The sequence below is a fragment of the Hyaena hyaena genome, unplaced genomic scaffold (genome assembly GCF_003009895.1).
Source record: "Hyaena hyaena isolate Hyena2069 unplaced genomic scaffold, ASM300989v1 scaffold_64, whole genome shotgun sequence".
NCBI lineage: Eukaryota > Metazoa > Chordata > Mammalia > Carnivora > Hyaenidae > Hyaena > Hyaena hyaena.
Genome location: NW_024080698.1, coordinates 2,791,109 through 2,815,932, shown reverse-complemented (window position 1 = coordinate 2,815,932; position 24,824 = coordinate 2,791,109). Strand labels below are relative to the sequence as shown.

General features: G+C 48.0%; 2 protein-coding genes across 3 annotated transcripts; both read left to right on the top strand.

Moving 5' to 3' along the window:
* Nucleotides 1-118: 118 nt before the first annotated feature.
* On the top strand, nt 119-12,647 carry ANKRD39 (ankyrin repeat domain 39). Of its 2 annotated transcripts, XR_005528476.1 has the most exons (5): nt 119-265; nt 5,137-5,240; nt 5,645-5,848; nt 7,715-7,846; nt 12,247-12,329. XR_005528476.1 is itself a non-coding variant. In XM_039232397.1 (4 exons), exons 1-4 carry the CDS (start codon nt 166-168, stop codon nt 12,388-12,390), a joined length of 552 nt encoding a protein of 183 aa, XP_039088328.1. In that variant the 5' UTR covers nt 123-165; the 3' UTR covers nt 12,391-12,647. The 2 variants fall into 2 exon arrangements, 1 of the variants encoding a protein (XP_039088328.1); XM_039232397.1 differs by lacking the exon at nt 7,715-7,846 and having other exon boundaries at nt 123-265; nt 12,247-12,647.
* A 3,037-nt stretch (nt 12,648-15,684) lies between these two features.
* Nucleotides 15,685-20,841, top strand: ANKRD23 (ankyrin repeat domain 23). Its single transcript, XM_039232396.1, has 8 exons — nt 15,685-16,681; nt 16,858-16,985; nt 17,993-18,119; nt 18,390-18,488; nt 18,573-18,671; nt 18,832-18,930; nt 19,073-19,171; nt 19,273-20,841. Exons 1-8 carry the CDS (start codon nt 16,388-16,390, stop codon nt 19,366-19,368), a joined length of 1,041 nt encoding a protein of 346 aa, XP_039088327.1. The 5' UTR covers nt 15,685-16,387; the 3' UTR covers nt 19,369-20,841.
* Nucleotides 20,842-24,824: the final 3,983 nt, after the last annotated feature.

Sequence of the window (24,824 nt, the reverse complement as noted above, 5' to 3'; positions counted from 1 at the left end):
GGTTCCCGAGCCAAAGCCCGGCTGGGTGGGCCTCGGAGGAAAGCCTCGGCCGCGGGGCGGGCGCGTCCGGGAGCTGGTGCTGCCTCTGCAGTGTCCGCTCCGCCCACCTGCCGCGGCCGCGCGTGCGCACAACAGTCGGGGGCAGGGGCGGGCGCCAAGGCCGGCATGGCGGCCCCGCGGCCCTGCACCGATGGCCCGTGCTGCTCTCGTCCGGGTGGGGCGTCCGGCGTGCAGCAGACGCTGCAGGAGATGGACTTCGACAGAGGTGAGGCTCCTGGCCGTCTCCAGGTCGCGGGACAAGGAGATGGCCGAGAAGGGGGAACCCGAGGGCTGCAGCAGTCCTGGTGGGAGTCCGGGGAGAGGAGGCGGTGGGCTCCCGGCCCCCGCGTCAGTGAGATTCCCTCCAGGCACCTGGCAGGGGCCCGGCCACTAGAAACTTTGTCTCGCGTACAGGTTGGGAAACTGAGGCACTGGTTTCGGTAACTTTCCCAAGTGGTGGGGCAGAATTCGTTTCCTCAGCTGGTGCGCCCCCTGGAGACTCGGGCTCCCTCGGATGTCTGGGGGGGGCCGGGCCGCAGAATCAGCAGCTCGGGGTACTGCAGCTACCCGGAGGGCATGGGGTTTCAGAGGGGGCTGCGCTGCGAAGGGAGCTAACATTCTGACCTCAGGTGTGAGCCCCAGAGTGTCGGGGCCTGTAGGCTTTCGATAGGGCACATATGGCCCTCAACGCAGCTGATGTTATCCCTACCTTTGGGGCCCCGAGAAGTAACTCTTTTACCCCAGACTGTAAGGAGATTATCGCCAGTGAGGAACAGAGTAAAACTGCAAACCAAGTCATCTCTTCTTTGTCTCTTCTTGGGAAGCTGTGTGTTCTCTCTGTGCAGAGGCAGCTTGTGCAGTAATAACGCTGTCAGCAGTTGTTGGGTAGATGCGACTGCTTTATGTGCATTCTGAGCTAACGTACTGTCACGTGACTCCTGCACCTGCTTCCTTCCCTCCGCTTCTGCCACCCTCTGGGGTGCTGAGGCAATTCCCTCCTGGGCCTCTGCTCCTTCCACTCCGCCCTCCTGCGCTGTTTTCTTCTCTCCATGGAGGCCGGAGTAACCTTTTGAAGGTATTAAATCAGACAGTTTCATTGCTCCTAGAATAAATTCAGCTTCCCTTCATGGCCTACAGAACGGTGGGGTCTGATCCCTGCCTGTTCTACTTCTCTGCCCGCATTTTATTTCTCATCCTTTTCTTTCCCCAGTCACTGCGCTTCAGCCACACGGGGCTCGATTTTGGTTTCTCAGACCTGCAAGCTCTCTTTCTGACTTCAGGGCATTTGAACTTGCTGTCCCAGCTCCTTGGAATGAACTTCCTCCCACGTCAGGCTAGCTGATCGTTTTCTTTCTGGTCACCTCAGAGAGATCCAGCCTGAACACCCCATTCTAGTAGTTCTCAACTGGGGTCAGTTCTGATCCCAAATGGTCTTTGGCAATGTCTGGAGACAATTTCAGCCGTTACAACTGGGAGGGTGCTACAGGCATCTTGTAGGTAGAAACTGGCCTACATCCTCCAATGCACAGGACAGTTCCTCATAGCAAAGAATTACCTGGCCGAAAATGCCGGTTGTGCTGCTATTGGGAAAGAAACCTTGCCCTATCCAAAGTAGGGCCCCCTCCTCTCCAGGTTACTCTCATATATTACCTTGCTTCTATGAAAGCAGTTTTCACGACCTGGCATTACTTTGTTTTACTTATTTATTATCTATGTCCCACACATGGGAAAGATCCTCATCTGTTTTCTTGTGTGGATTTGTTTTCCCCCTTCATATCTACTCTCTGGGCTTATTTTCCATTTTCCTGAAGTATATCGTTTGAAGTTTTTTTCAGTGAATATGCTTCTCCAACATCCATTCATATTCTCTCTCGACTGGTATAAAAGTCTAGATTGACAATTATTTTGTTATCCCTCAAACCTTTGGAAAGTCTGTTAAGAATTTTGCTGATAATCTGATTGTTATACTTCAATGACTGATGTTTCTTTCTTTCTAAATCTTCTCTTTATTCTTGATGCTTGGTCATTTCATCGTGGTAGATTTATTTTGATCACTTTCCTTGGGATTTAATGTGGTTTTTGTCTGAGAACTCATGGTTGCCTTTACTTGAGAATAATTCTCTTTTTATTTATGTTTAGTTATTTTTGAGAGAGACAGAGTGTGAGTGGGGGAGAGACAGCACAGAGCCAGACGCGAAGCTCGAACCCACAAACCATGAAAGCATGACCTGAGCCAAAATCAGATGCTTAGCCAACTGAGCCACCCAGGTGCCCCTACTGCAGAATAATTCTTAGATGTTATCTCTTCAGATATTTCCTCTCTCCCATTCTATCCAGTTTCTCTCTCTCTTTTTTTTTTTTTTTTAAACTCCTATTAGACACATGTTGGTACAATCTGTCTTCTGTGTTTCTTTATCTTTAATATTTTTATCTTTACCATTCTGCATTCTGGGTGATTTCCAAGTCACTCATTCTCTCTCCAGCTGGGTCTGCAGTTCTTTCCAACCATCTGTTGTTGTTCTTGCTTTATTTCAGTGATTCTATTTTTTAATTTACTAACTTTTTTTTTTTTTTTAAGTAATCTCTACACCCAACATGGGGCTCAGACTTAACGACCCAACCGAGATCACGAGTCACATGATCTGAGCCAGCCTGAGCCAGTCAGGTGCCCCTGACTTTTGTTTTAGATCTCCGTGTTCTTTTTTTCCCCCAAATGTTCTGTTGATTTGTGGATTCTATTCCTTCATCTCTGTGAACACATTAAATGTTGTTTTGTTTTCTTTTTTATTTAAAAAATTTTTTTAATTTTTTTTTTTTTTTTTTTTTTTTTTTGAGAGAGAGAGTGAGCACAAGTGAATGAGGGGCACAGAGAGGGAGACAGACTCTGAAGCAGGCTCCACACTGTCAGTGCATAGCCCAACACAGGACTCAAAAAACATGTGAACTGTGAGATCATGACCTGAGCTAAAGTCAGATACTCAACTGACTGAACCACCCAGGTGCCCCTGAATGTTGTTTTAAAGTCTTTTAGATTGTGTTATTATGGCTAATTTTTTTTTTTTTTTTTTTTTACAAATAGTTTATTGTCAAGCTGGTTTCCACTATGGCTAATTTTTAAAGCATGCATTTTTCCATTTGTTGTATTTGCTGACTGTCTCACATGGCAGTGGATTGCTTCTTATTTTACAACTTCTAATTTTTGAGCTCACAGGGTGGGTGGTGGGATGTCCTCTTTTGTAAGAGATTATCCACATACCTTTGTTGGCTTCTGAAGGTATTCTTATAAGACATTTTTTTTTAATTTTAATTTTTTGGTTTATTTTTGTTTTTTATTTTTTTTAAATTCTTTAATGTTGTATTTATTTTTGAGACAGAAAGAGACAGAGCATGAGCAGGGGAGGGACAGAGAGACAGGAAGATACAGAATCTGAAGCAGGCACCAGGCTCTGAGCTGATGGCACAGAGCCCGACACAGGGCTCGAAGCACAAACATGAGATCATGACCTGAGCCGAAGTCGGAGGCTTAACCAACTGAGCCACCGAGACACCCCTGACAATTTTTTTTTAAAGTTGCTTCTGTGCAGCCCTTATAACATTCACTTGTGTGGGTCCACATTTATGACAGATCCAGATTATAACATATCCTTAGCTTGGGGGTTCTGCTCCTGAGGGGGTATAAATAAATGTAGATCCCACATCTCCAAGTTGCTTGATTTTTTTTTTTTTTTTTTTTAGGTTTCTTCTGCCTGTGCTGTCTTCTAACATCTACTGAAATGGCGCTTCTTCTCATTTCCTTTTAAGTTTGTATTCAGATGTCACCTTATCAGAGATGCCATCCCTGACCACTGCTCATATCCCTTCTCTTTATTTCTCTTCATAGATCTTATTAGTACCACCTGACATATTTCATTATTTTTTTTTCTGGTCTGTCTCCCATAATTAGAATGTAGCCTCCATAAGACCAAAATTTGCAGGACGGGGGGAGCAGTAGAGATCAGTGATCTTTAATTCTTGGGGATCCCTAGTGTCCAGAAGAGGGCCAGATACACAGTAAGTATTCGGTAAATACTTGCGGAACGAGTGAAGTGCCTGTGCCTGGCAGCCTGCTTCCTGCTGCTATTCAGAACAGGAAGTAGAGATTTTCCAGCCCCCGTTCATCCATGATGTGGTACTTCCTGCCCCCCAGCTTTGTGCACAGAGCCTTGCTGTATCTATTCCCTGCCATGCACATAGCCTTTGATCCAGACCCTGCCCAGTTGTTCCAGTCAAAGCCTCTAAGATGTGTATCCAGAGACACCTGGGTGGCTCAGTTGGTTAAGTGTCCGACTTCAGCTCAGGTCATGATCCTGCGGTTTAGGGGTTCGAGCCCCACATCAGGCTCTGTGCTGACGGCTCAAAGCCTGGAGCCTGCTTCGGATTTTCTCTCTCTCTCTCTGCCCCTCCCCTCCTCACACTCTCTTTCAAAAATAAACATTAAAAAAAATTGTTTAAATGATGTGTGTCCAGTTACAAGGACTTTTAGGATTCTGTGGACTCAGTGCCTGCTCACCACTTTGGCTATGGTTTTCACCTTGTTCTGGAAATTGGCAGTGTCCTTCTCTTGCTTTTAAATTTGCCTATGTATCCAAATATTTTAAACATTACCTTATCCAACATTTGCACGTTTGAAGTGGTTTGAGGAAGGGACTTCTTTGCCCATTTCTGCCCTGATTAGACAAAGCCCCTTGTCTGTCTTTTCTTTTTAACATTTATTTATTTTTGAGAGATAGAGTGCAAGTGGGGGAGGGACAGAGAGAAAAGGAGACACAGAATCCGAAGCAGGTTCCAGGCTCTGAGCTGTCAGCACACAAGGCTCAAACCCATAAGTTGGATGCTTAACTGACAGTCACCCCAGGCATCCCAGCCCCTTGTCTGTCTTGTCCACAGCTACGTCACCACCTCCTAGGACAGCCCTTGGCACAGAGGAGATCTCAGTTAATATCTGTTGATGAAGAAATCCCCCATTTTATAGATGAGAAAATGGAGGTCAAGAGAAAGGAAGCACTAAAAGTCTCCAGTCATTCAGCATTATCCAGCACTTTGGTTGTCTTTCCACAGGAATCTGGTCAGCAGCCCTGAATGGAGACCTAGGTCGAGTGAAATATTTAATCCAGAAGGCGACAGACCCTAGCCAGCCTGACTCGGCTGGCTACACTGCTCTGGTGAGCTGGGGGAGGAGCACAGGGTCAGAGGAGGGAGAAGCTTCCACTTGGGATACCTGCTCCCTGTGGGGAAAGGGGTGATGTTGCCTTTATTCCCGCCCTTTTCTTCTCTTCCAGCAGGTTTTCTGTTTTAAGCATCAGGTGAACCTGTTTTTTTTTTTTTTAATTAGTGTTAAAGTGCTTTACATCAATAATTTCATTTTCCTAACAGTCCTGTGAAGTAGGAATAATTATTATCCCCATTTGCCTGTTGAGCAAACTGATGCTAGAAACGAAGAAGCTTGCCTAGGTCATACCGCTGATAGAGATAGTCTTGCTCAGAGCCCATGCGCTCACCTCCACCCACCCAGCCCTCGTTGCCTGCCTGGCCTCTGCTGTCTGACCCCGGTCTCTGTTCCCTGCAGCACTATGCCAGCCGCAACGGGCACTATGCCGTATGCCAGTTCCTGCTGGAAAATGGGGCTAAGTGTGATGCCCAAACCCATGGGGGCGCCACTGCTCTGCACCGGGCCAGCTACTGTGGGCACACTGAAATCGCACGGCTCCTGCTGGCTCACGGGTCCAACCCCAGGTTGGTAGATGACGATGGCATGACCAGTCTGCATAAGGTATGTCCCTTTCCCCCCTTCAAAAACTTGGTTTTTGTCATTATAAAACTTATAACATGTTCACTGTAGAAAACATGGGGAAAACAGAAAAGCAAAAAATAGAAAATGCAAATCACTTGTAATGTCAGTGCTTACCAATCATCACTTCAGGATTCATGTATAACTTTCCAGCATTTTTTCCTGTGCACATAAATTAGAATTAAATGTATGGCATCATTTGTTTTCTTTGACCTTTAGTGATGTGCCATGAATGCTTTTCCATGAAGTTAGTTTTCTAAAGCTCACATCTACTCTGGGGGCGGCTCCTGGCTGGCTCAGTCAGTAGAGCATATGACTCTTGATCTTGGAGTTGTGAGTTTGTGCCTTACATTGGGTGTAGAGATTACTTAAAAATCTTTTAAAAAAAAAAAAAAGAAAGAAAGAAAAAGTTGGATGAAGCTTACACCTACTCTGTCCTGTCCCTGTAGCCCACTTTCCATACTGTAGTCAGAGTGATCACTTAATTAACCCTCTGACCAGAAATACCTACACATGGTGAAGAGTGTGAAGAGTACAAAACAGTGCAGCAGGAAAAGGATTCTCTTCCACTCTGATGCCTGCTCCCTCGGTCTTCAGGGCACCTCCCTCCAGGCATCACTGTTACTGATTTCTTACGCTTCTTTGAGAAGTGGTTTATGCATGTTTATGGCATATGTGTATACAGTAATGTTCTCTTGCCTCTACTTGGTTTTCTCCCAGAGTGATGGTTTTTAAATTAATTCTGATCATGCCATACTTTAGAGGCCTTCAAGGCCTTAGGGGTTAGCTCGTGCCTTCCTCTCCAGTTTATCTTTTCCTTCCTTCCTTCCTCTCTCTCTCTTCCTTTCTCTCTCTCTCTTTCTTTTTAACTTACTTATTTAAACACCCAACACACACAGTAAAGAATATTTTGGAGGGCGCCTGGGTGGCTCAGTCAGTTGAGCACTGGGACTCAGGGCTCTTTGTTTCGGCTCAGGTCATGATCTCATGGTTCGTGAGATTGAGCCTTGTGTTGGGGCTCTGCACAGAGCCAGTTTGGGATTCTCGGTCTCCCTCTCTCTCTGCCTCTCCCCTGCTCTCGTGCACGCAGTCTCTTTCTCTCAAATTAAATAAACATTTTTTTATAAAAGAATATTTTTGGGGGCGCCTGGGTGGCTCAGTAGGTTAAGCATCTGACTTCAGCTCAGGTCATGATCTCACGGTCCGTGGATTTGAGCCCTGTGTCGGGCTCTGTGCTGACAGCTCAGTGCCTGGAGCCTGCTTCAGATTCTGTATCTCCCTGTCTCTCTCTGACCCTCCCCTACTCACGCTGTCTCTTTCTCTCTCAGAAATGAATAAAAACATTTTTTAAAAAATAAAAAAAATAAAGGAATATTTTTGAATTAGAGCCTGTGAAACACAATTCTGGATGTGAAATTTTATTATTTTGTAAATGTTTATTTTTAAGAGAGAGTGAGCAGGGGAGCAGCAGAGAGAGAGGGACAGAGGATCAGAAGTGGGCTCCGCACTGTCAGCACAGAGCCCGATGCAGGGCTTGAATTCATGAACTGTGAGATCATGACCTGAGCCAAAGTCGGACACTCAACTGACTGAACCACCCAGGGGCCCCTAGATGTGAATTTTTAAATAGAAAAATTGAAGTAGTTGACTGCATGACTTACCATCAGAACCTGTGGCAGACAGTTTTCGCCGTCCACCAAAAATTTGTGCTTACTCTTCATATTAGAGACATGTCTCTCAAAAGGGGCTCTGCAGTCCCTTTCAAATGGCTTTCAGTTCCCTCTAGCATGTAGTATGGCGAGTTCTCAGCGGTTAGAAGACGAGACACACTGATGAGCTTTCTTTTAGGAGCCGGTGTTCCTCCTCCACTTGCTTTCCCCTGCCACCCCAGGCAGTGACGGAGACACCTAGGGGTTGGCCAGCCCACAGCAGGCAGCCTGGACTCCCGAAGCGTGATAGGACAGGAAGGTGCTTGCTCAGGTACCATAGCCTTGAAATGTCGGGTCTGCAGAGATAGAGTTCTTATTTTTATTTATTTTTCCATCTGACTATTGAATAATACATATTATTATTTTTTAAATGTTTATCTTAGAGAGTTTTGAGAGACAGAGCGCAAGCGGGTGAGGGACAGAGAGAGAGGGAGACACAGGATCTGAATCAGGCTCCAGGCTCTGAGCTCTCACTACAGAGCCCAATGTGGAGCTTGAACTCACGAACCACGAGATCACGACCTGAGCCAAAGTTGGACGCTTAACCACTGAGCCACCCAGGTGCCCCTGTTTTTGTATTTTTTATACTTCATGATACCTCTTATATGAGGTATAGGCATACCTCAGAGATATGCAGACCACTATAATAAGGCAAGTCAAATGAAGTTTTTGGTTTCCCAGTATGTATAAAAGTTGTATTGTTCGATAGCATATTTAGCGTACACTAGTATTATGTAAAAAAAAAAAAAAAATATGTACCTTAATTTAAAAATACTTTATTGTGGGGCTCCTGGGTGGCTCAGTCAGTTAAGTGTCTGACTTCAGCTTAGGTCATGATCTCACAGTTTGTGGGTTTGGGCCCCATGTCAGGCTCTGTGCTGACAGCTCAGAGCCTGGACCCTGCTTCAGATTCGGTGTCTCCCCCTCTGTCCCTCCCATGCTCATGATCCGTCTCTCTCGCTCTCTCTCAATAATAAATAAACGTTAAAAAAATATATAAAAACCTTTATTGCTAAAAAAATGCTAATAATAACCATCATCTACTTTTCAGCAAGTTGTAATCTTTTTACTGGTAGAGGGTTTTATCTCGATGTTAATACCTGCTCAGGGTATCAGGGTAGTCACAGTACTGGCTGCTGAAGCACCAAGCCAGGAGCCACGGCACGTTCTTAAACTAAGACGACAAGGAAGTTTGCCACATTGATTGACTCTTCCTTTCACTTGAGCACTGAGAGCCCATTGTAAGCTTGTTACCTGGCTTAATTTCAGTATTGTTGTGTTTCAAAGAATAGGGAGGTGTGAGGAAGAGAAAGACTGGGGAACCTGTCAGTGTAGCAGTCAGAACACACATTTATCTCAAGTTCAGTATCTTACATGGGTGTGGTTCATGGCATTCCCAAATAATTACAGTAGTAACGTCAGAGATCAGTGATCACAGGTCAGCATAACAAATACAATAATGAAAAAGGTTGAAAATTTCAGGAAGTACGAAAATATAACAGGTACGAAGTGACCAAATGCTATTGGAAAAATGGCACCAGTAGACCTGCTCGATGCAGTGTTGCCACAGACCTTCAGTTTCTAAAAATACCTAGTACCTGCAGAGCTCACTAAAGTGTATCAAAACAAGTGCAAAGTGCAGCAAATAAGCTGTGCATATATATAAAATAGTCAAACCTAGAAGCAGAGAGTAGAATGGTGGTCGCCAGGGGGCAGTGGGGAGGGGGGAGTTGCTGTTCAACTGGCATGGTCTCACTTAGGCAGGTTGGTTGAGTTCTGTGGATCTGCACTGTGCCTGTAGTTGGCTGTACTGTGTGGGACAGTCTACATTCGTTGAGAAGGGCAGGGTGCCTGGCTGTTCCAGTCACTAGAGCACGTGACTCTTGATCTCAGGGTTTTGAGTTCAAGCCCCACATTGGGCATGGCTTTAAAGGGGGGGAGCTATCATTTAACAATAAAAAGAACAGTTACTGAGGTGCCTGGGTGGCTTAGTTAAGCATCGGACTCTTTGATTTCAGCTCAGGCCTCATGGTTCATGAGATCAAGCCCCGTGTGGGGCTCTACACTGACAGCACAGAGCCTGCTTGGATTCTCTCTCTCCCTGACCCTCTCCTACCCATGCATGTGCATACACACTCTCTCTCAAGTAAACATGGAAAAAAAAAAAGAACAATTACCAAAATAATTAATTAATATGTTAAGGTAGATCTCAGGGTGCCTTACTGGTTCAGTCAGAAGAGCATATATGTGACTTTTTTTTTTTTTTAAATATTTTTTTAAAAATTTATTTCTAGGAGAGAGAGAGGGAGAGAGAGAGAGACAGTGTGAGCAGGGGAGGGTCAGAGAGAGAGGGAGTCACAGACTGAAACAGGCTCCAGGCTCTGAGCTGGCAGTTAGCACAGAGCCCGATGCCGGGCTCGAACCCACGAACCGCGAGATCATGACCTAAGCGAAAGTCGGACGCTTAACCAACTAAGCCCCCAGGCGCCCCTATGTGACTCTTGATCTTAGAGTTGTGGGCTTGAGCCCCCTGTTGGGTATAGGGATTACTTATAAATCACAAATTAATTAATTAAGAAGGTGGGTCCCATGTGAGGTGTTCTTACCACAATAAAAAATTGGTGTGGAGGGGCGCTGTTTCAAGGACCAACTTAATTTTTAAGAAACCAGATGTGAGCATCTCATCATCCAAGGACTTGCAGATTTATTACACTTGTATGCACTTCAAGGGAAGATGTCAACCTTTCCTCCAGTTTATCTTTCTTTTTTTCCCTAAGCTTATTTATTTATTTAAGTAATCTCTACACCCAGTGTGAAGCCCGAACTCACCACCCCAGTGTGTAGAGTTGCACGCTCTTCTGACTGAGCCACCCAGGTGCCCCTGTCTTTAGCTGCCGTCCCCTTGTCTCTTACACTGATGCCCACTTTCTTTTCTTTAATGTTTATTTATTTTGACAGAGTGCATGCGAGTGGGGGAGGGGCAGAGAGAGAAGAGAGAATCCTAAGCAGTGTAGAGCCAGACGCGGGGCTGGATCTCACAAACCATGAAATTCTGACGTGAGCTGAAATCAAGAGTCAAACGCTTAACCAACTGAGCCACTCTGTCACCCCTCAGGCCCAGTTTTTGACCCTATTATGGTGACACTTCAGGACCTTACATGTCAAGCTATTCCCTTCTGGATGCCTCTCCTCTCCCGGTTTCCATCTGGCTTGTTTCCGTCTTTCCCTCTGGATCTCAGCTTCTACATCACACACACACAGAGCCTTCCTGTTCCTTAGACGTGGGTAGCTCACCCATGTGTATGTGCAGAAGCATCCTGCACTTGACTTTTCCTAACTTTTCTCCTTGGAATTCCTTTGAATTCTCTCTCCCTAGAGATAGCTAAGACTTGATCTTGTTTACTGTTGTAGACCCCCGCTGTTGGCCTAGGTGCCCAATGAATATGTGCTGGGTGAACAATTGGATGTTGTTTTATTTTCTTTTAAGATCCTTGCCAGTTGGAGAGGCAGATTGCTTACTTCTTAATGGTCCAAACTGGTGTTGCCCAGACATTTTGTTCTAACTCCCATGGAGGGTTTGCATGGGCAGGACACTGCCGCAGGTATTGCTGGCCGGTGTTGCTACCCATGGCGGGAGGTGTTTTCAGTGCATATCCAGCCTTTTTCTCTCATTCAGGGGATGCACATGTGTGAGGAATAGGAATTGTTTTTTCTTTTTCAAAAAAGCTACTTGAAAACTCTGGTACTTGTTTTGAAAAAATTCTTTGGAATGCATCTTACAACTGCACACAACATACCACTGCCTGGATTGAGGCAACAAAATTGAGAACCTTGGGTCTGTACTTCTCAAGAGGACTTGCTAAATAAGGATCTGGATTCAAATTGCAGACCGTATTTGCTGCTAATATTAATTTTGACACCTCTCAAAAGCCCCTGTGGTGTGTCAGTCTGTCTGTTGGGAGGAGCAGGGAATTGAGTGGTATTAACACAGTTAAGAGTTGAGACTTGGCAGTCAGGTGGACCTTGTTTAGAGTCCTTGGCTGCCACACTAGCTCTGTGACCTTAGACAAGTCACTTAACTTGTATAAACCTCAGTTTCTTCATCTGTAAAATGGGAGTGATGATAGTTCCTATCTTTGATGGTCATTGTGAACATTAAATAAGCTACTCTATGTACCTCTCTTTTCTGGAGGAGTTAAATTAAAAATTGACACCCACGTTGGAATCATCTGTTTCAAAGGAAGAGGAGAAAGCTGGGAACCTGAGCCCATTTTTCTTGGCTCATCTGAAAGTTCCCAGAGGCTATGTCTGGTGTATCTTGTGCGCGTAGTGCCCAGTGCCCTGTAGATGATTTGAACATCTGTAAAAGACACTTAGTTCTAAGGTTCTATATTTGTTTTTAATGTGCAGCCCTAGACAGAGAAGAATGGCCACTGAGCAAAGGACAGAAGAAAGAAAAACTCAAGCTAACTGCTGGAAGCACTAGAGAATTCCACCAGTCTTTATGCAAATTGTTGGGATGTGGTAGGAATTAGGGGAAATCTACTCAAGCAGCCAGTGTCTGCCTTTTCACAAGACTTTTCTTAGGACCAAGAGATTCCCAGAAGTGGATCAAGAAAGGGCAGGGCCCAGTGAGGGAATGGCTCTTGATTCAGGTCTCTCTCTCCACAGGCTGCTGAGAAGGGTCATATGGACATTTGCTCCCTCCTGTTGCAACACAGCCCAGCCCTGAAGGCCGTCCGGGATCGGAAGGCACGACTGGCATGTGACCTGCTGCCCTGCAACAGTGACCTATGGGACCTGCTGGCCAGCTGAACTGCCACCCTTCTGCTGTCTCAGGCTGCCATGCAAGGGTACAGAGACTCGCCCTCTCAGCCCCTGCCTTGGTCAGCATCCTTGCTGCAGGGTAGGAAACTGAGGCCTGAAGAGCCCCATCCTGGCCACTGTGGAAGCGAGGGAGTAGATTTAGGGGGGCTGCGAGTGCTTAAGCCTGGACAGATGATCATATTCTAAATTAGTTCATGTGGAAACATCTATCCCTTTGGAAAAAATAAAGTTGTATCCTTACCTCATCCTGTGCACAAAAATAAATTTCAAGTAAAGACCGAAGTATAAAAAGAGAACTATGTAAGTATTAGAAGAAACCACGGAATATATGACAAATTAAAAGCTGCTTTCTAGCTGAGTGCCCTTGGAAAAAGTCACTTCACCCATCTGTCCCTGCTTCGTCATCTGTAAGGTGAGGATACTTATAATAGGGCCTGCCTCAGGCGCCTTGTTTGTGGGGGTTCAGTGAGTGACTCTATGGAGAGCACCAGAGAGTGTGCTGGGCACACTACGGGCAGTGTGTTGGAGCACCCACTTCCTCAGCATGCATTAATTTTAACAATCTGATAGATTAAAAGTGCTCTTGCTTTATTTTGCATTGCTGATTATCAGTGAAGTTGACTACCTGTTTTCTCTGAACTTCCTGTCCATGCCTATTTAAAGATTTTCTTCCTTTTATTAATTCATAGGAATTTGTATATTCTGGATATTAATCCTGTGGGGTTTTTTTTCTTTGTTACTATCACTTTGTTGGTTTCTGCTCATGGAAATTGGTACATCCACTGTAGACAGCACTTTGACAGTATCTATTAAAATGTGAGTGAGTAGAGCCAATAATTTGATTTCTCTGTAACTACTTAGAGAAATATCCTTATATACAAAGATGTTTACTTAGAGACATATACAGAGTTGTGCATTGGAGCATGTGGTGTAATTTAAAAAAAAAAAAGAGGAAGGGAGGGAAACAAGTGAAGTGCTCCCGGTTAGGGCAGTGACACGTGTCATTTGGGGGCAGCGCGGCAGAGTGCAGTGTAGGCTGATGTGGAAAGTGTGCCAAGTTGTGATCACAGTGTGATGCCTCTTAAAACCTGGCAATAAAAACATGGCTGTACATCCACAAAACCTAGAGGAAAAAAGTCAGGAGGATATGTAACATCGGTACCCGTGGTGTCCCCTGGGCCGCTGTGGCAGGAGAGGCTCATCAAGTGCATCTTGAGTTTTGTTTGTTATCTTTGGGTTTTTTTCAAGGAGTAGTGTTTTGGGAAGAGTCCATACCAGTTCATTTCATGTGGAAGAAACTAGCTTTACTGGTGAGAGTTTGAGTCCGTGGCAGACAGTTGAGTCCAGAGCTGAGGTCTGTCTCATCTTACCGTCACTCTCGTCTAGATCATTCTCCGTCTGCATCCTCAAAGGCAAGAAATCACCTGAGACAAAATCCCTGACGCATAAGTACCAAGTTTCTTTAAAAACCTCCAGGCTCCCTAGGTCTCAAAACTTGGATGTATTTACCAAGAAGCCAGCTGTGGGTGGAACCATTCCCAGCCCTTTGGGGCCTTGGGCTGTCCTTGACCTGTAGTTCTTCCCTGCCACTTGTTCAGGTCATCTCTACTCATGTAGCTCCAATTCTAGAATCTTATACTACTTATCAGATTTCCTTTCAAAGGTCAAGGCAGAATGCAAGGCACAGCTGGGTGCAGGACATGTTTGGCATCTTCTAGAGAATTAAGTTTGACTTTGGTGGCTTCAGACAGGTTGCTTTGTGACTGGATTAACGGTTGGCATTCTGTACTCGGACCTGGAGTGGGTCTGGGTCCAGCTTCGCTGTGGAGAGGCACGCTCCCTGCCAGGAGAGCGTCGGGTAGGGGACCTGCACGTATGGGGGTTGGAAGGCTTTTCAAGAGGCGTGAGGTGCTGATGACAGGCTGGACGTGGCTCCGGGTGGTGGTAGAATTTAAAACACTGGCTCTCAGAGTGCTGAGGGAGAGGAAACAGGAACTGTAAGGGAGAAGTGGGGGCCGCTCGGGGAAGGAAACCAGCAAGAGCAGGGAGGGCAGTCTTGAAACTGGAAGTAAAAAGCTGCTTGAAGCCTGATTTCCTCCTGTAGGTGCCATGAGGACTCCTGACGCAGAGGCCAGCCTCTTGAACCTGTCCTCCTGGAGGACTTCTCTAGGATTCTGGCCTCCTTTTGCTTAGGACAGGCTGGCTGGGTCTTTCAGGATCTCAGGCAGCTAGACCTGCTGCAACACGGAAGCTCACACTCGACCCCTCTCTAGTGGCGCAGGCACCCCTGGCCATGTGTTTATTGGCTGAACCGCTCCTGGGCAGATGCACGAGTGGGTGTCTGAGAATGCACCTGACTCAGCTCAAAGCGGTTCCTGCTGCCTTCATCGGGCTGTCTGCCCACACTGATATTTTGGTCAGTGTTACAGAGCCACTGAGCTATCTGGCCCAGGCAGAAGCCTCCGGCCCGCCCTGTCCCCAGGAGCTAGCTCTCTATAAAAGGGCCGAGCCTCTCAGCTCCTCTCACTGGGGGTGCGACGAGCAGGGGGGACCATGGATGTCATCAGCATCCAGCAGTTGGTAAGGACGAGGGGCAGAGGGCTGGGAGGCCAGGCGATTGCCTGGAAGCTTGCAGGGCGGCTCGGCAGAACGGGGCGGTCCAGCTAGTGGAGGGCAGGCAGCTTCTGTCCTATGGTCTAAGGATCAGGTTTTAGGAACAGAAACGTCGTGGTTTTCTGGTGTGGCAGCCCCGCTCTGTGAGTAGCAAGAGAGGGAAGCAATGGGAAGATGTTGAGTGACAGCAGACATGACAACCCTCGAGTTTAGTGAGTTTTGCCCTGGACTGTGATGGCAAAAGAGGAATTGGAAATGGTAGGTTACGTTGCAAGACATGAACGTAGCTGGGGTGTGGGTTTAGCTCAGTTGCTATGATAGCCACTGCTCTGGAAATGGTCCAGAGGGTCTGGCTGCTTTGTTTGGGGGGGGGGGGGGGGGGGAAGGGTTCTCTTGAGTTCCCAGGCAGTGAAAGAAGTGGTGACACCAGTGACACTTAGGGGTATGTGTTTTTTTTTTTTTTTTTTTTTTTATTTCTAGGAGAGAGAGAGAGACAGCGTGAGCAGGGGAGGGTCAGAGAGAGAGGGAGTCACAGACTGAAACAGGCTCCAGGCTCTGAGCTGGCAGTCAGCACAGAGCCTGACGCGGGGCTCGAACCCACGAACCGCGAGATCATGGCCTAAGCAAAAGTCGGACGCTTAACCGACTAAGCCACGCAGGCGCCCCTCTTAGGAGTATGTGTTCTGGTGAGGCACGAGAGGCCCAGGACTCAGGGTGCCCAGCATGCCCCTCTGCAGGCCGGTGCCTCGGTGGGCCCAGCCCGGTGCAGCCTCTGCGGGGAAGTGGGTTGCAGGGCCTGAGGAAAGTTAGGTTCCAGCGTTTGCTTGAGAAAAGGATATAGTTAGTTCTGCATGGCTGGGAGCCCTCTCTGCCATCTCTCATCCCGTTTTCCCTCTCCCCCAGTATCCTTATTCCTCAGTGCTCCCCAGCTCCTGAACCCCCAGCGGCTGCGGGGGACAGGAACAGATCATGGTATGGTGGGTCCTGTCCCAGCAAAGTCCCAGTACCTGGTTTCCTCCTCAGCCTCGGGAGCTAGGTGCTAGTGTTACGCCATTCTAGTAATGAAGAACCAGAACTTCACAAGAGCCAAGACGTAAACCCAGGAGTTCACCATTTTACCCAGGAGGCATCTCCTGTGTCCCCCCGAGTTCAGGGTCAGGTGGCAGTACGGCGTGGTCTGGTAGGAACACCAGGAGGGAAGCTGAGGTGTCACATCTCCTGAGCATACCTGGACACGAGCCCAGCAGTATAAATAGATGTGGCGTCACGCGCCCGATCGCGTCCTGCTGACAGGACGGGGGAGGCGGCATTATCCTGGGCCCCAGGCAGCGCTACAGGAGGTGAGAGCCAACAGCCACGGGTGGCAGGGAGCATGCCAGCGGAGCGCCAGGGAACTCTGCGAAGGGTCAGACCACTGGACATCCACAACGCCGATCTCTGTAGGTCTGCCCTTACCAAGATCCCTGTGGTGTGTGCTGTGTTCTCTAAGGACTCCGTTTTCCTCATCCTGCTCCTACAGGTATGTGGAGAAAGAGATGAAAGGAAAGCGTTGGGATGTGGACATGGCATTGCTGGTCATGGAGGCGGGCCCAGAGCCTGGAGGCTGGGAGCCCAAGAGGCTGCGGCCCAGGAGCAGTGGAAACTCGAAGAAGAGAAGAAGAAGAAAGTAAGAGGTGCTGGGGGCCCAGCGGGTACCAACCCCAAGGCTCAGGAGTGAGGGCCTCAGGCAGCTGGGGTCCCTCTGGTGGGTGGGAGGCGTGAGGGTGAGCCCAGCCAGGAGCCTGCCCCTGAGGCTTCCGTGACCAAGGCTGACTGCTGGTGTGGTCTGGTCTTGTGCCTCAGCTTGAGAGATTGAACAACTCCAGACTGAATCTGGAGACCCTGGCTGACTTGAAAAACTTGGTTCAAAGACGAAGAGAAAAGCGACTGAAACGAAGAGTCCCCCCTAGGGCACCTGACCCCACGGTTGAGGTAAGTGAAGTCGGGGTGGGGGGCGAGCACACCAGGGGCTGGAGTCTGTGAGGGAGCGCTTCCTGTCCCCATGGGAGGGCTCGGGGACGAGCGGACGCTGCTAGCCACCAGCTCACCACCAGGGCCTGCCGAGCTGAATGAAAATCCATTTTGGAGGCCGCACAGCCCCATACTTGTTTGCTGGGGGACCATACACAGGGTGGCTTGGACAGAAGGTTATTCTCCCAGTTCTGGAGGCTGAAGTCTGAGCTCCAAGTATCAGCAGGGTTGGGTTGTTTCCTTGTGAGGGCTGTGGGGGGGAGTCTATCCCTGCCAGTCTTCTAGCTCCCAGGGCTTCGTGGCTAGCTTCGGTGTTCCTTGGCTCGTGGGCGCATCACCCTGATCTCTGCCTGAGTTCACATGGCACTCTCCCTGCGTGCGTGCTGTGTCCACATGTCCCCTTTCATTAAGGACACCACTCATACTGGATTAGGCCCCATTTTAGTCCAGTGTGACTTCATCTTAACTGATTCTAGCTGCAGAGACCCTATTTCCAAATAAGGCCACATGATAAGGTCCTGGGGTTGGGACTTTGGAGGAGGGGGCGAAGGCAAACCATAATGGGCATAATGGACGGCTCGTCAGTCCCAATCTCCGGGGTTGGGGGGGCACGGTTAAGAATCTCTGATTTGGGGATACCTGGGTGGCTTAGGTAAGCAACCGGCTATCGGTCTGGGCTCTGGTCACAATCTCAACAGTTCATGAGTTCGAGCCCTGCATCAGGCTTTGTGCTGGCAGTGCAGCAGAGTCTGCTTGGGATTCCCCCCCACCACCACTCTTCTGCTCGCATGCACTCTCTCTCAAATTAATTAAAAGAAAAAAAAGATTAAAAAACTACAAGCCACCAGCCAATATGCTAGTCTTTAGCCAGCTCTCTGGGGCCTGCTTGGCTACACTGGTGGAGTAGCAGAGCCCCAGAGGCCTGTGGTTTTGGGAAGTGATTTGGTCTCATCCTTCAACTTACCCCGCCGCAGCCCCAGGCCCAGCTGGAGTCTGTGGACCTGGAGATGTTCCTGAAGGCAGCTGCCGAGAACCAGGAGGCCCTGATTGACAAGTACCTGACAGACGGAGGGGACCCCAATGCCCACGACAAGGTAGTTGGAGTGGGGTAAATCAGACTGCAGCGTCAGCAGCTGCAGGGGTGTGGTCTTCAGGGTGTTTTAGTCCCAGCCTAGGAAACTGCACGCCATTTCTGTTTTATGAGGCACAAGCTACCTCCCGAGCCGGGAGAGGGGGCCCCTCTCGGCGTGATCAGGCAGCAGGCACATCTGTTCAAGGAACCTAGTACTGGGAATAGGATCCGGGGCAGGGCCTTGAGGGGGTGGCTGTGCTCCCTCTGCCTCATCTCCCGTCTCCACCCTCAGCTGCACCGCACGGCCTTGCACTGGGCCTGTCTGAAGGGTCACAGCCAGCTCGTGAACAAGCTGTTGGAGGCAGGTGCCACTGTGGACGCTCGCGACCTGGTGAGAACTGGGAAGGCCTGTCTTCACAGTAGACGCCCTGCTTTGCACACAGCACGTCGGTGCGCTGATGCTTTTGCTTTGTAGCTGGACAGGACCCCCGTGTTCTGGGCCTGCCGTGGAGGACACCTGGACATCCTCAAAGAGCTGCTTAACCATGGAGCCCAGGTCAATGCCCGGGACAAGGTGAGGGGGCCCTGCTGTGGGGTGGTCTGCTAAAGAGCAGCAGGTGCGTGGAGTACACAAGAGCTCAGGCCGTTCCCGGAGAAGAGAAAGCACAGCCTTCTGGGGCCGCGATGAGGCCTCACCACTTGGGGTGGACACAGATTCTCATTCACTCCCTTAGATCTGGAGCACCCCCCTGCATGTGGCCGTGCGCACAAAACACTGTGACTGCCTGGAGCATCTCATCGCGTGTGGGGCCCACATTGATGCACAGGACAAGGTAAGGTGCTGGGGCTTTTGGACTTGGGCCAGCTCCACCCGGGTACAGTGACTGAGGGAGCCGGAGCTCAGGGACAGCACTTGCCAACGTGAACCTTCCAGAGAGGGAGAGGTTGGGAGGATAACATCCCCTTTCTCAACAGGAAGGGGACACAGCTCTACACGAGGCTGTGCGGCATGGCCACTACAAAGCCATGAAGGTGCTGCTGCTCTACGGAGCCAAGCTGGGTGTGCAGAATGTGGTGAGTCTGAGCAGGGCTGCGGCGCTGGCCCCCGGGTCCGAGGATTGGGGGTGGGGCTCCCGAGGAGGAGAAAGGGTTTAATTCCGTATCCTTGTTCCCAGGCTTCAGTGACCCCGGTGCAGCTAGCACGAGACTGGCAGCGGGGTATCCGGGAAGCACTGCAGGCCCACGTTGGGCATCCCCGCACCCGGTACTAGTGACAGCAGACCTACAGCGTCACTTCACAGCCACCATTCCATCCCCTTCACCTCCCATCCTCACGCCCTCAGTCGTCCACACCCCTCTGTGGGTCTCACCTCAGTCCTCATTCCTCTGGCCTGGGGCTGCTTCCTGAGGCCAGCAGGTGAATAAAGCAGGCGTCCCTGGCCCCCGAGGCAGGGAAGACTTGGTCCCTGCCAGAGCACAAGCTAGGAAGGGCTGATGCAGAGGACCACAGGGAAGCAGGGAACAAAGTGGGTCCAGATGAGGAACGAACGGTGTAGGGAGAGTGGGAATCCAGGATGGAGCGAAAGTGGAAGTCCTAAACCTCGAGCTGCCCAGGGTTGGGTACTAGATGTCCTCGGTGTCCCCTGGTCCTCAGTCTGGGAGACTGTGCCCTTCCCTCCTGGGTGGGGATTCAGTACTTGGCTAGTAGCTGCCCTGAGGCAGGGGTGTCTCTGGGGACTCCATTCCTATCAGCAGCAACCCTGATAGCGTGTGGAGTGCTCTATACAACTTTGGCCTTAGGGATTCTGGAGTTGGGTCTGGCCGTCTGGAGGGGATGCTCAATAGGTCTGAGGCCCCACCGCAGCAGAAGCCCAGCACCAACTGGTTGCCTCAGAAGCCCTAAGGCTGAGGAGCTAGAGCTGAGGTTTTATTTTAGGGAAACTTTGTGCCTACTGCCTCAGGGCTCTGGTCAGCCTGCTGCTCTCTAGTTGGCCAGCTGGTGGCGCTTCTTGTAAGGGTGAAGTGCCTGGGAGCTGGGGATTGCTTGTGGCCCACCCAGCTTTTGGGGTGGTGGCCCGTAACCCTCCTTTGCCCCAGGCAACATCCCCCTGGCCCTAGAGCTTGGGCTCTTGCCCGCACCGTGCAGCTGCACCTGCTCTGCTTTCTCCCACTGCTGAGGCGGGACACCGAGGAGCTGGTGGCTCAGTCCTGGAGGGGAAGCAGAGGAGTGAAGAGCACACCTGCTGCTTTCCCTCCTCTGCGAAGTGGTGGCAGATTTAGGACCCAGTCTCCCACAAGCTCTCCTAAAGGCCCCTCCCTTTCACTCCCTTTTCCGTTCCATGGCGCAGACCCTTACTGCTGGCAGGACTGGGTCCTGAACTGGCAGACAGTGAATTGTAAGGAACTCTGTCCTAAATGGAGAACTACAAGCGGAGGGCCTGGCTTTAAAATGAAGGGCCAGCCTCCCTCATGTACATAAGGCACCTGGATTGGCGGTCTTCTCAGGCCAAGCATAAGGCTATTCTTAAGATATGAAAAAGTGACTAGAGCTCCCACTGTGGGGGCCGCACACCTTCCTTCTCACGGGACAGCTCCTGCCCTGCGGTGTACTGTAAGGACAGTCTGCCCAGATGCCAGAGCCGTATTCAAGTCCATGAAGGAGACAACTCCCCATCTAGAAAATGGGGACCCTTACGTGACAGACAAAAACACTGTTTTATATGCATAAATATTTTTTGTTCATTAAAACTGGTTGACTATCCATCACAGCCTGCTTGTCTGTTCTGAGCTGGGAGGGGCCAGTTCATTAGGTGCAGGGCCTGGTCTTCCTCAACAACAAAGCTCAAGCCTGTTAACCATACTGGCCTGACAGCAAGATGGGCTCCCGAATGGGGAGTCCAGGCACTTCGACTCAAGTGCTCAAGGCCTCACTCACTCTCCAATGGACAAGTTCCAAGAGCACTGGTTCTCAGCCTTGGCTGCTTATCACAACCATGAATGAGGGAAGGTTTTAAAAGTCCTGATGTCCAGGGGTTCCTAGGTGGCTCAGTCAGTTAAGCTTCTGACTTGATTTTGGCTCAGGTCATATTCCTGCTTAAGATCCTTTCCCTTTGCTCCTCCCTCCCCTTTTTCTCAAAAAAAAAAAAAAAAAAAATCCTGCCTTCCAAGCTAATTAAATCAAGTGTCACCACTATCATGCAGATGACATGCCTGGCTATACATGAAATCCTTAAGGATCTAGGAGTTCAAGATCTCAGGATATAAAACAAACCTACAAGGCCTATTTCTATGCATTAGCAATGACCTACATGGACATGAAAGTTAAAAAAACAGTATCACTTAAAATTGCCTTTAAAAACGAAACAGTACTTAGGTGTAAATCTAACAAAACATTTAAGGACTTTTATGTTGAAAACTGCAACACACTGATGAATGAAATTAAAGAGTTAAAATAAATGGAGACCTACCTTGTTCGTGGATTGGAAGATGAGACCTAGTATAGATAGTTCGCCCCAAATTGATGTACAGGTTTAATGCAGCTCCTACCAAAAATCCCATCAAGATTTTTTTTGTATGTAAGATTATTTAGAAACTCATGGCGAAAACAGTTTTGAAAAATAAAGTGGGAGGAACTGGTCTACCTGACTTCAAGACTTCATATAAAGCTACGGTAATCACGACAGTGTATTAGTGGAGAGACACACACAGATCACTGAATGGAACAGAACAGACAATGCAGACATAACTGATTTCTGACAAAGGTGCAAAAGAAAATAATAGAGGAAAGCCTGTTCAACAAATGGTGCCCAAGCAACTGGACACCTATAGGCTGGAAAAAAACAACAACCTTGGGCGTCTGGGTGGCTCAGTTGGTTAAGCGTCCAGCTTGATTTCAGCTCACGTCATGCTCTCACAGTTCATGAGATCAAGCCCTGCATCCGGCTTTGTGCTAACAGCAGAACCTGCTTGAGATTCTCTCCCTTCTCTCTCTGCCCCTCCCCTGCCCACATGTTCTTGCTCTGCCTCCCCCTCTCTCTCAAAATAAACATTAAAAATAAATACAACCTGGGGCACTTGGGTGGCTCAGTTGGTTGAGCGTCCCACTTCAGCTCAGGTCATGATCTCCTGATTTATGGGTTTGAGCCCCGCGTTGGGCCCTGTGCTGACAGCTAGCTCAGAGCCTGGAGCCTGTCTTTGGATTCTGTGTCTCCTTCTCTCACTGACACTCCCCGGCTCACGCTGTCTCTCTCTCTCAAAAATAAACATTTAAAAAAAAAACAAAAAACTATAACCTAAATCTTGAACAAAAGCTAACTCAAAATGGATCACAGACTTAAATGTAAAACAAACTATAAAGATTGTGGAAAAATATAGAAGGGGCACCTGGGTGGCTCAACGAGTTAAGCATCCAACTTTGGCTCAGGTCATGATCTCACGGTTCCTGGGTTCAAGCTCACATTGGGCTCTGTGTTGACAGCCTGGAACCCGGAGCCTGCTTCAGATTCTGTATCTCCCTCTCTCTCTGCCTGTCCTCCACTTACACTCTCTCAAAAATAAACATTTGAAAAATTAAAAACAATCTTTGGGATCTAGGACTAGGTAAAGAATTATTAGACATGATACCAAACACACAATCCATTAAAGACAACAGTAAACTGGACTTCATCAAAATTAAAAACTTTTGCTCTATAAAGAATCCTGTTTAGAAGATGAAAACATAAGGGACTGGGAGAAAATATTTGCAAACCAAAAATCCAACAAAAGCTTAGTATTTAGAATATATAAAGAACTCTCAAAACAACAGTAAAAGATCAAACCAATTAGAAATGGGCAAAAGATGGGCACCTGGGTGGCTCAATTGGTTAAACATCCAACTCTTGGTTTCAGTTCAGGGCCTGCTTGGGATATTTTCTCTCTCTCTGCCCCTCCCCTGCTCATGCTCTCAAAATAAATAAAACTTAAAATGGGCAAGGGGTACCTGGGTAGCCGTCAGTCAAGCGTTTGACTTCAGCTCAGGTCATGATCTCACAGTTTGTGGGTTTGAGCCCTGCATCAGGCTCTGTCCTGACAGTTCAGAACCTGGAGCCTGCTTCACAATTTGTGTCACCCTCTCTCTGCCTCTCCCCCAGCTTGTACTTTCTCTCTCAAAAAATAAAACATTAGAAAAAAAATTTTAAGGCAAAAGAACAGGTATTTCACAAAAAAACCACATGAGAAGATATGCATCATCAGCCATTCTGTTAGTACAACTGGAAGCCATATCACTACATACCTGCCTAATGGCTAAAAAAAAAAAAAAAAATGGTGACAATACCAAACTGGATCACTCACACATCAGCTGGTAGGAACATAAATTGTACAGCTACTCTAAAGACATGTAGCAGTTTGTTTAAAAAACTAACCAGAGGTGCCTGGGTGGCTCATTTGGTCAAGCCTCTGATGTAGGCTCAGGTCATGATCTCATAGTTCATGAGTTTGAGCCCCACACTTCAGGCTTTCTGATGGCAGTGCAGAGACTGCTTCAGATCCTGTGTCCCCTTCTCTTTCTGCCCCTCCCATGCTCCCCCCCGCCGTGCTCTCTCAAAAATAAACATTAAAAAAAAAAAAAAAAGACTATGCAATGACCATACAACCTAAAAATTGCATTACTGGACATTTATCTCAGAAAACCAATGTTTACACAAAAGCTTGTAATGAATGTTCATAGCAGCTTTATTTGGAATAGCCAAAAACTGGAAACCACCCAGATGTCCTTCAACTGGACAATGAGTATATCAAGGAATACAACGCAGTAATCAAAAAGAATGAACTACTGACACACGCAACAACCTGGATGTATCTCTGGAGTATTATGCTGAGTGAAAAAAAGCCAATCCCAAATGGTTACATATTGTATGATCTCACTTACACAACATTCTTGAAATGACAAAATCTTAAGACTAGTGGTTGCCAGGGATGAGGGCTGGAGGCCGAGGGGGTGGGTGTGACTCTAACAGGGTGCCCGGAGGGAGATCCTCGTGGTGACGGGGTAGCTCTATCTAGGTCGCAGTGGCGGTTACACAAATCTACCTGTGATGACAAAGAACTATACACCCACATTGTGCCAGTGTCAGCTTCTTGTTTTGATACTGTATTACAACTATGTAAGAAGTAACCATTAAGGAAAACTAGGTGAAGGGTACCTCTAGCTTTGTAACTTCCTATGAATCTGTAATTGTTTCAAAATAAGAAGTTAGTTAAGGAGAAAAAAGTAAGCAATAATTCTAAATGCAACTTGGTATCCTGGATTGGATCCTGCAATAGAAAAAGGACATTATTGGAAAAACTGATATAATCCAAGTAAAGTCTGTAAATTTAGTTAACAGTTCTGTACCAATGTTAATTTGTTTTAGTTCTGAGAGATGTACCAAGGTTATGTAAGAATGTTAACATTAGGGGAAGCTGGATGAAGGGCATATGGAACTCTTCTGGGAGCCTAAAATTATTTCAGGGGTGCCTGGCTGGCTCAGTCAGTAGAGTATGCAACTCTTGATCTCAGGGTTGGGAGCTCAAGCCCCACATTGGGTATGGAGCTTATTTTAAAAACAAAGAAAAAATTTTAATTAAAACTATTTCAAAAAACTAAAATCCTGATACCCAGACCGATGAGGCTCCCTGGAAGGTGGGCCCCAGGTATCCCGTATTTTTAATTTGCTAGGTGATTCTAATGTGCAGCCAAAGTTAAGAA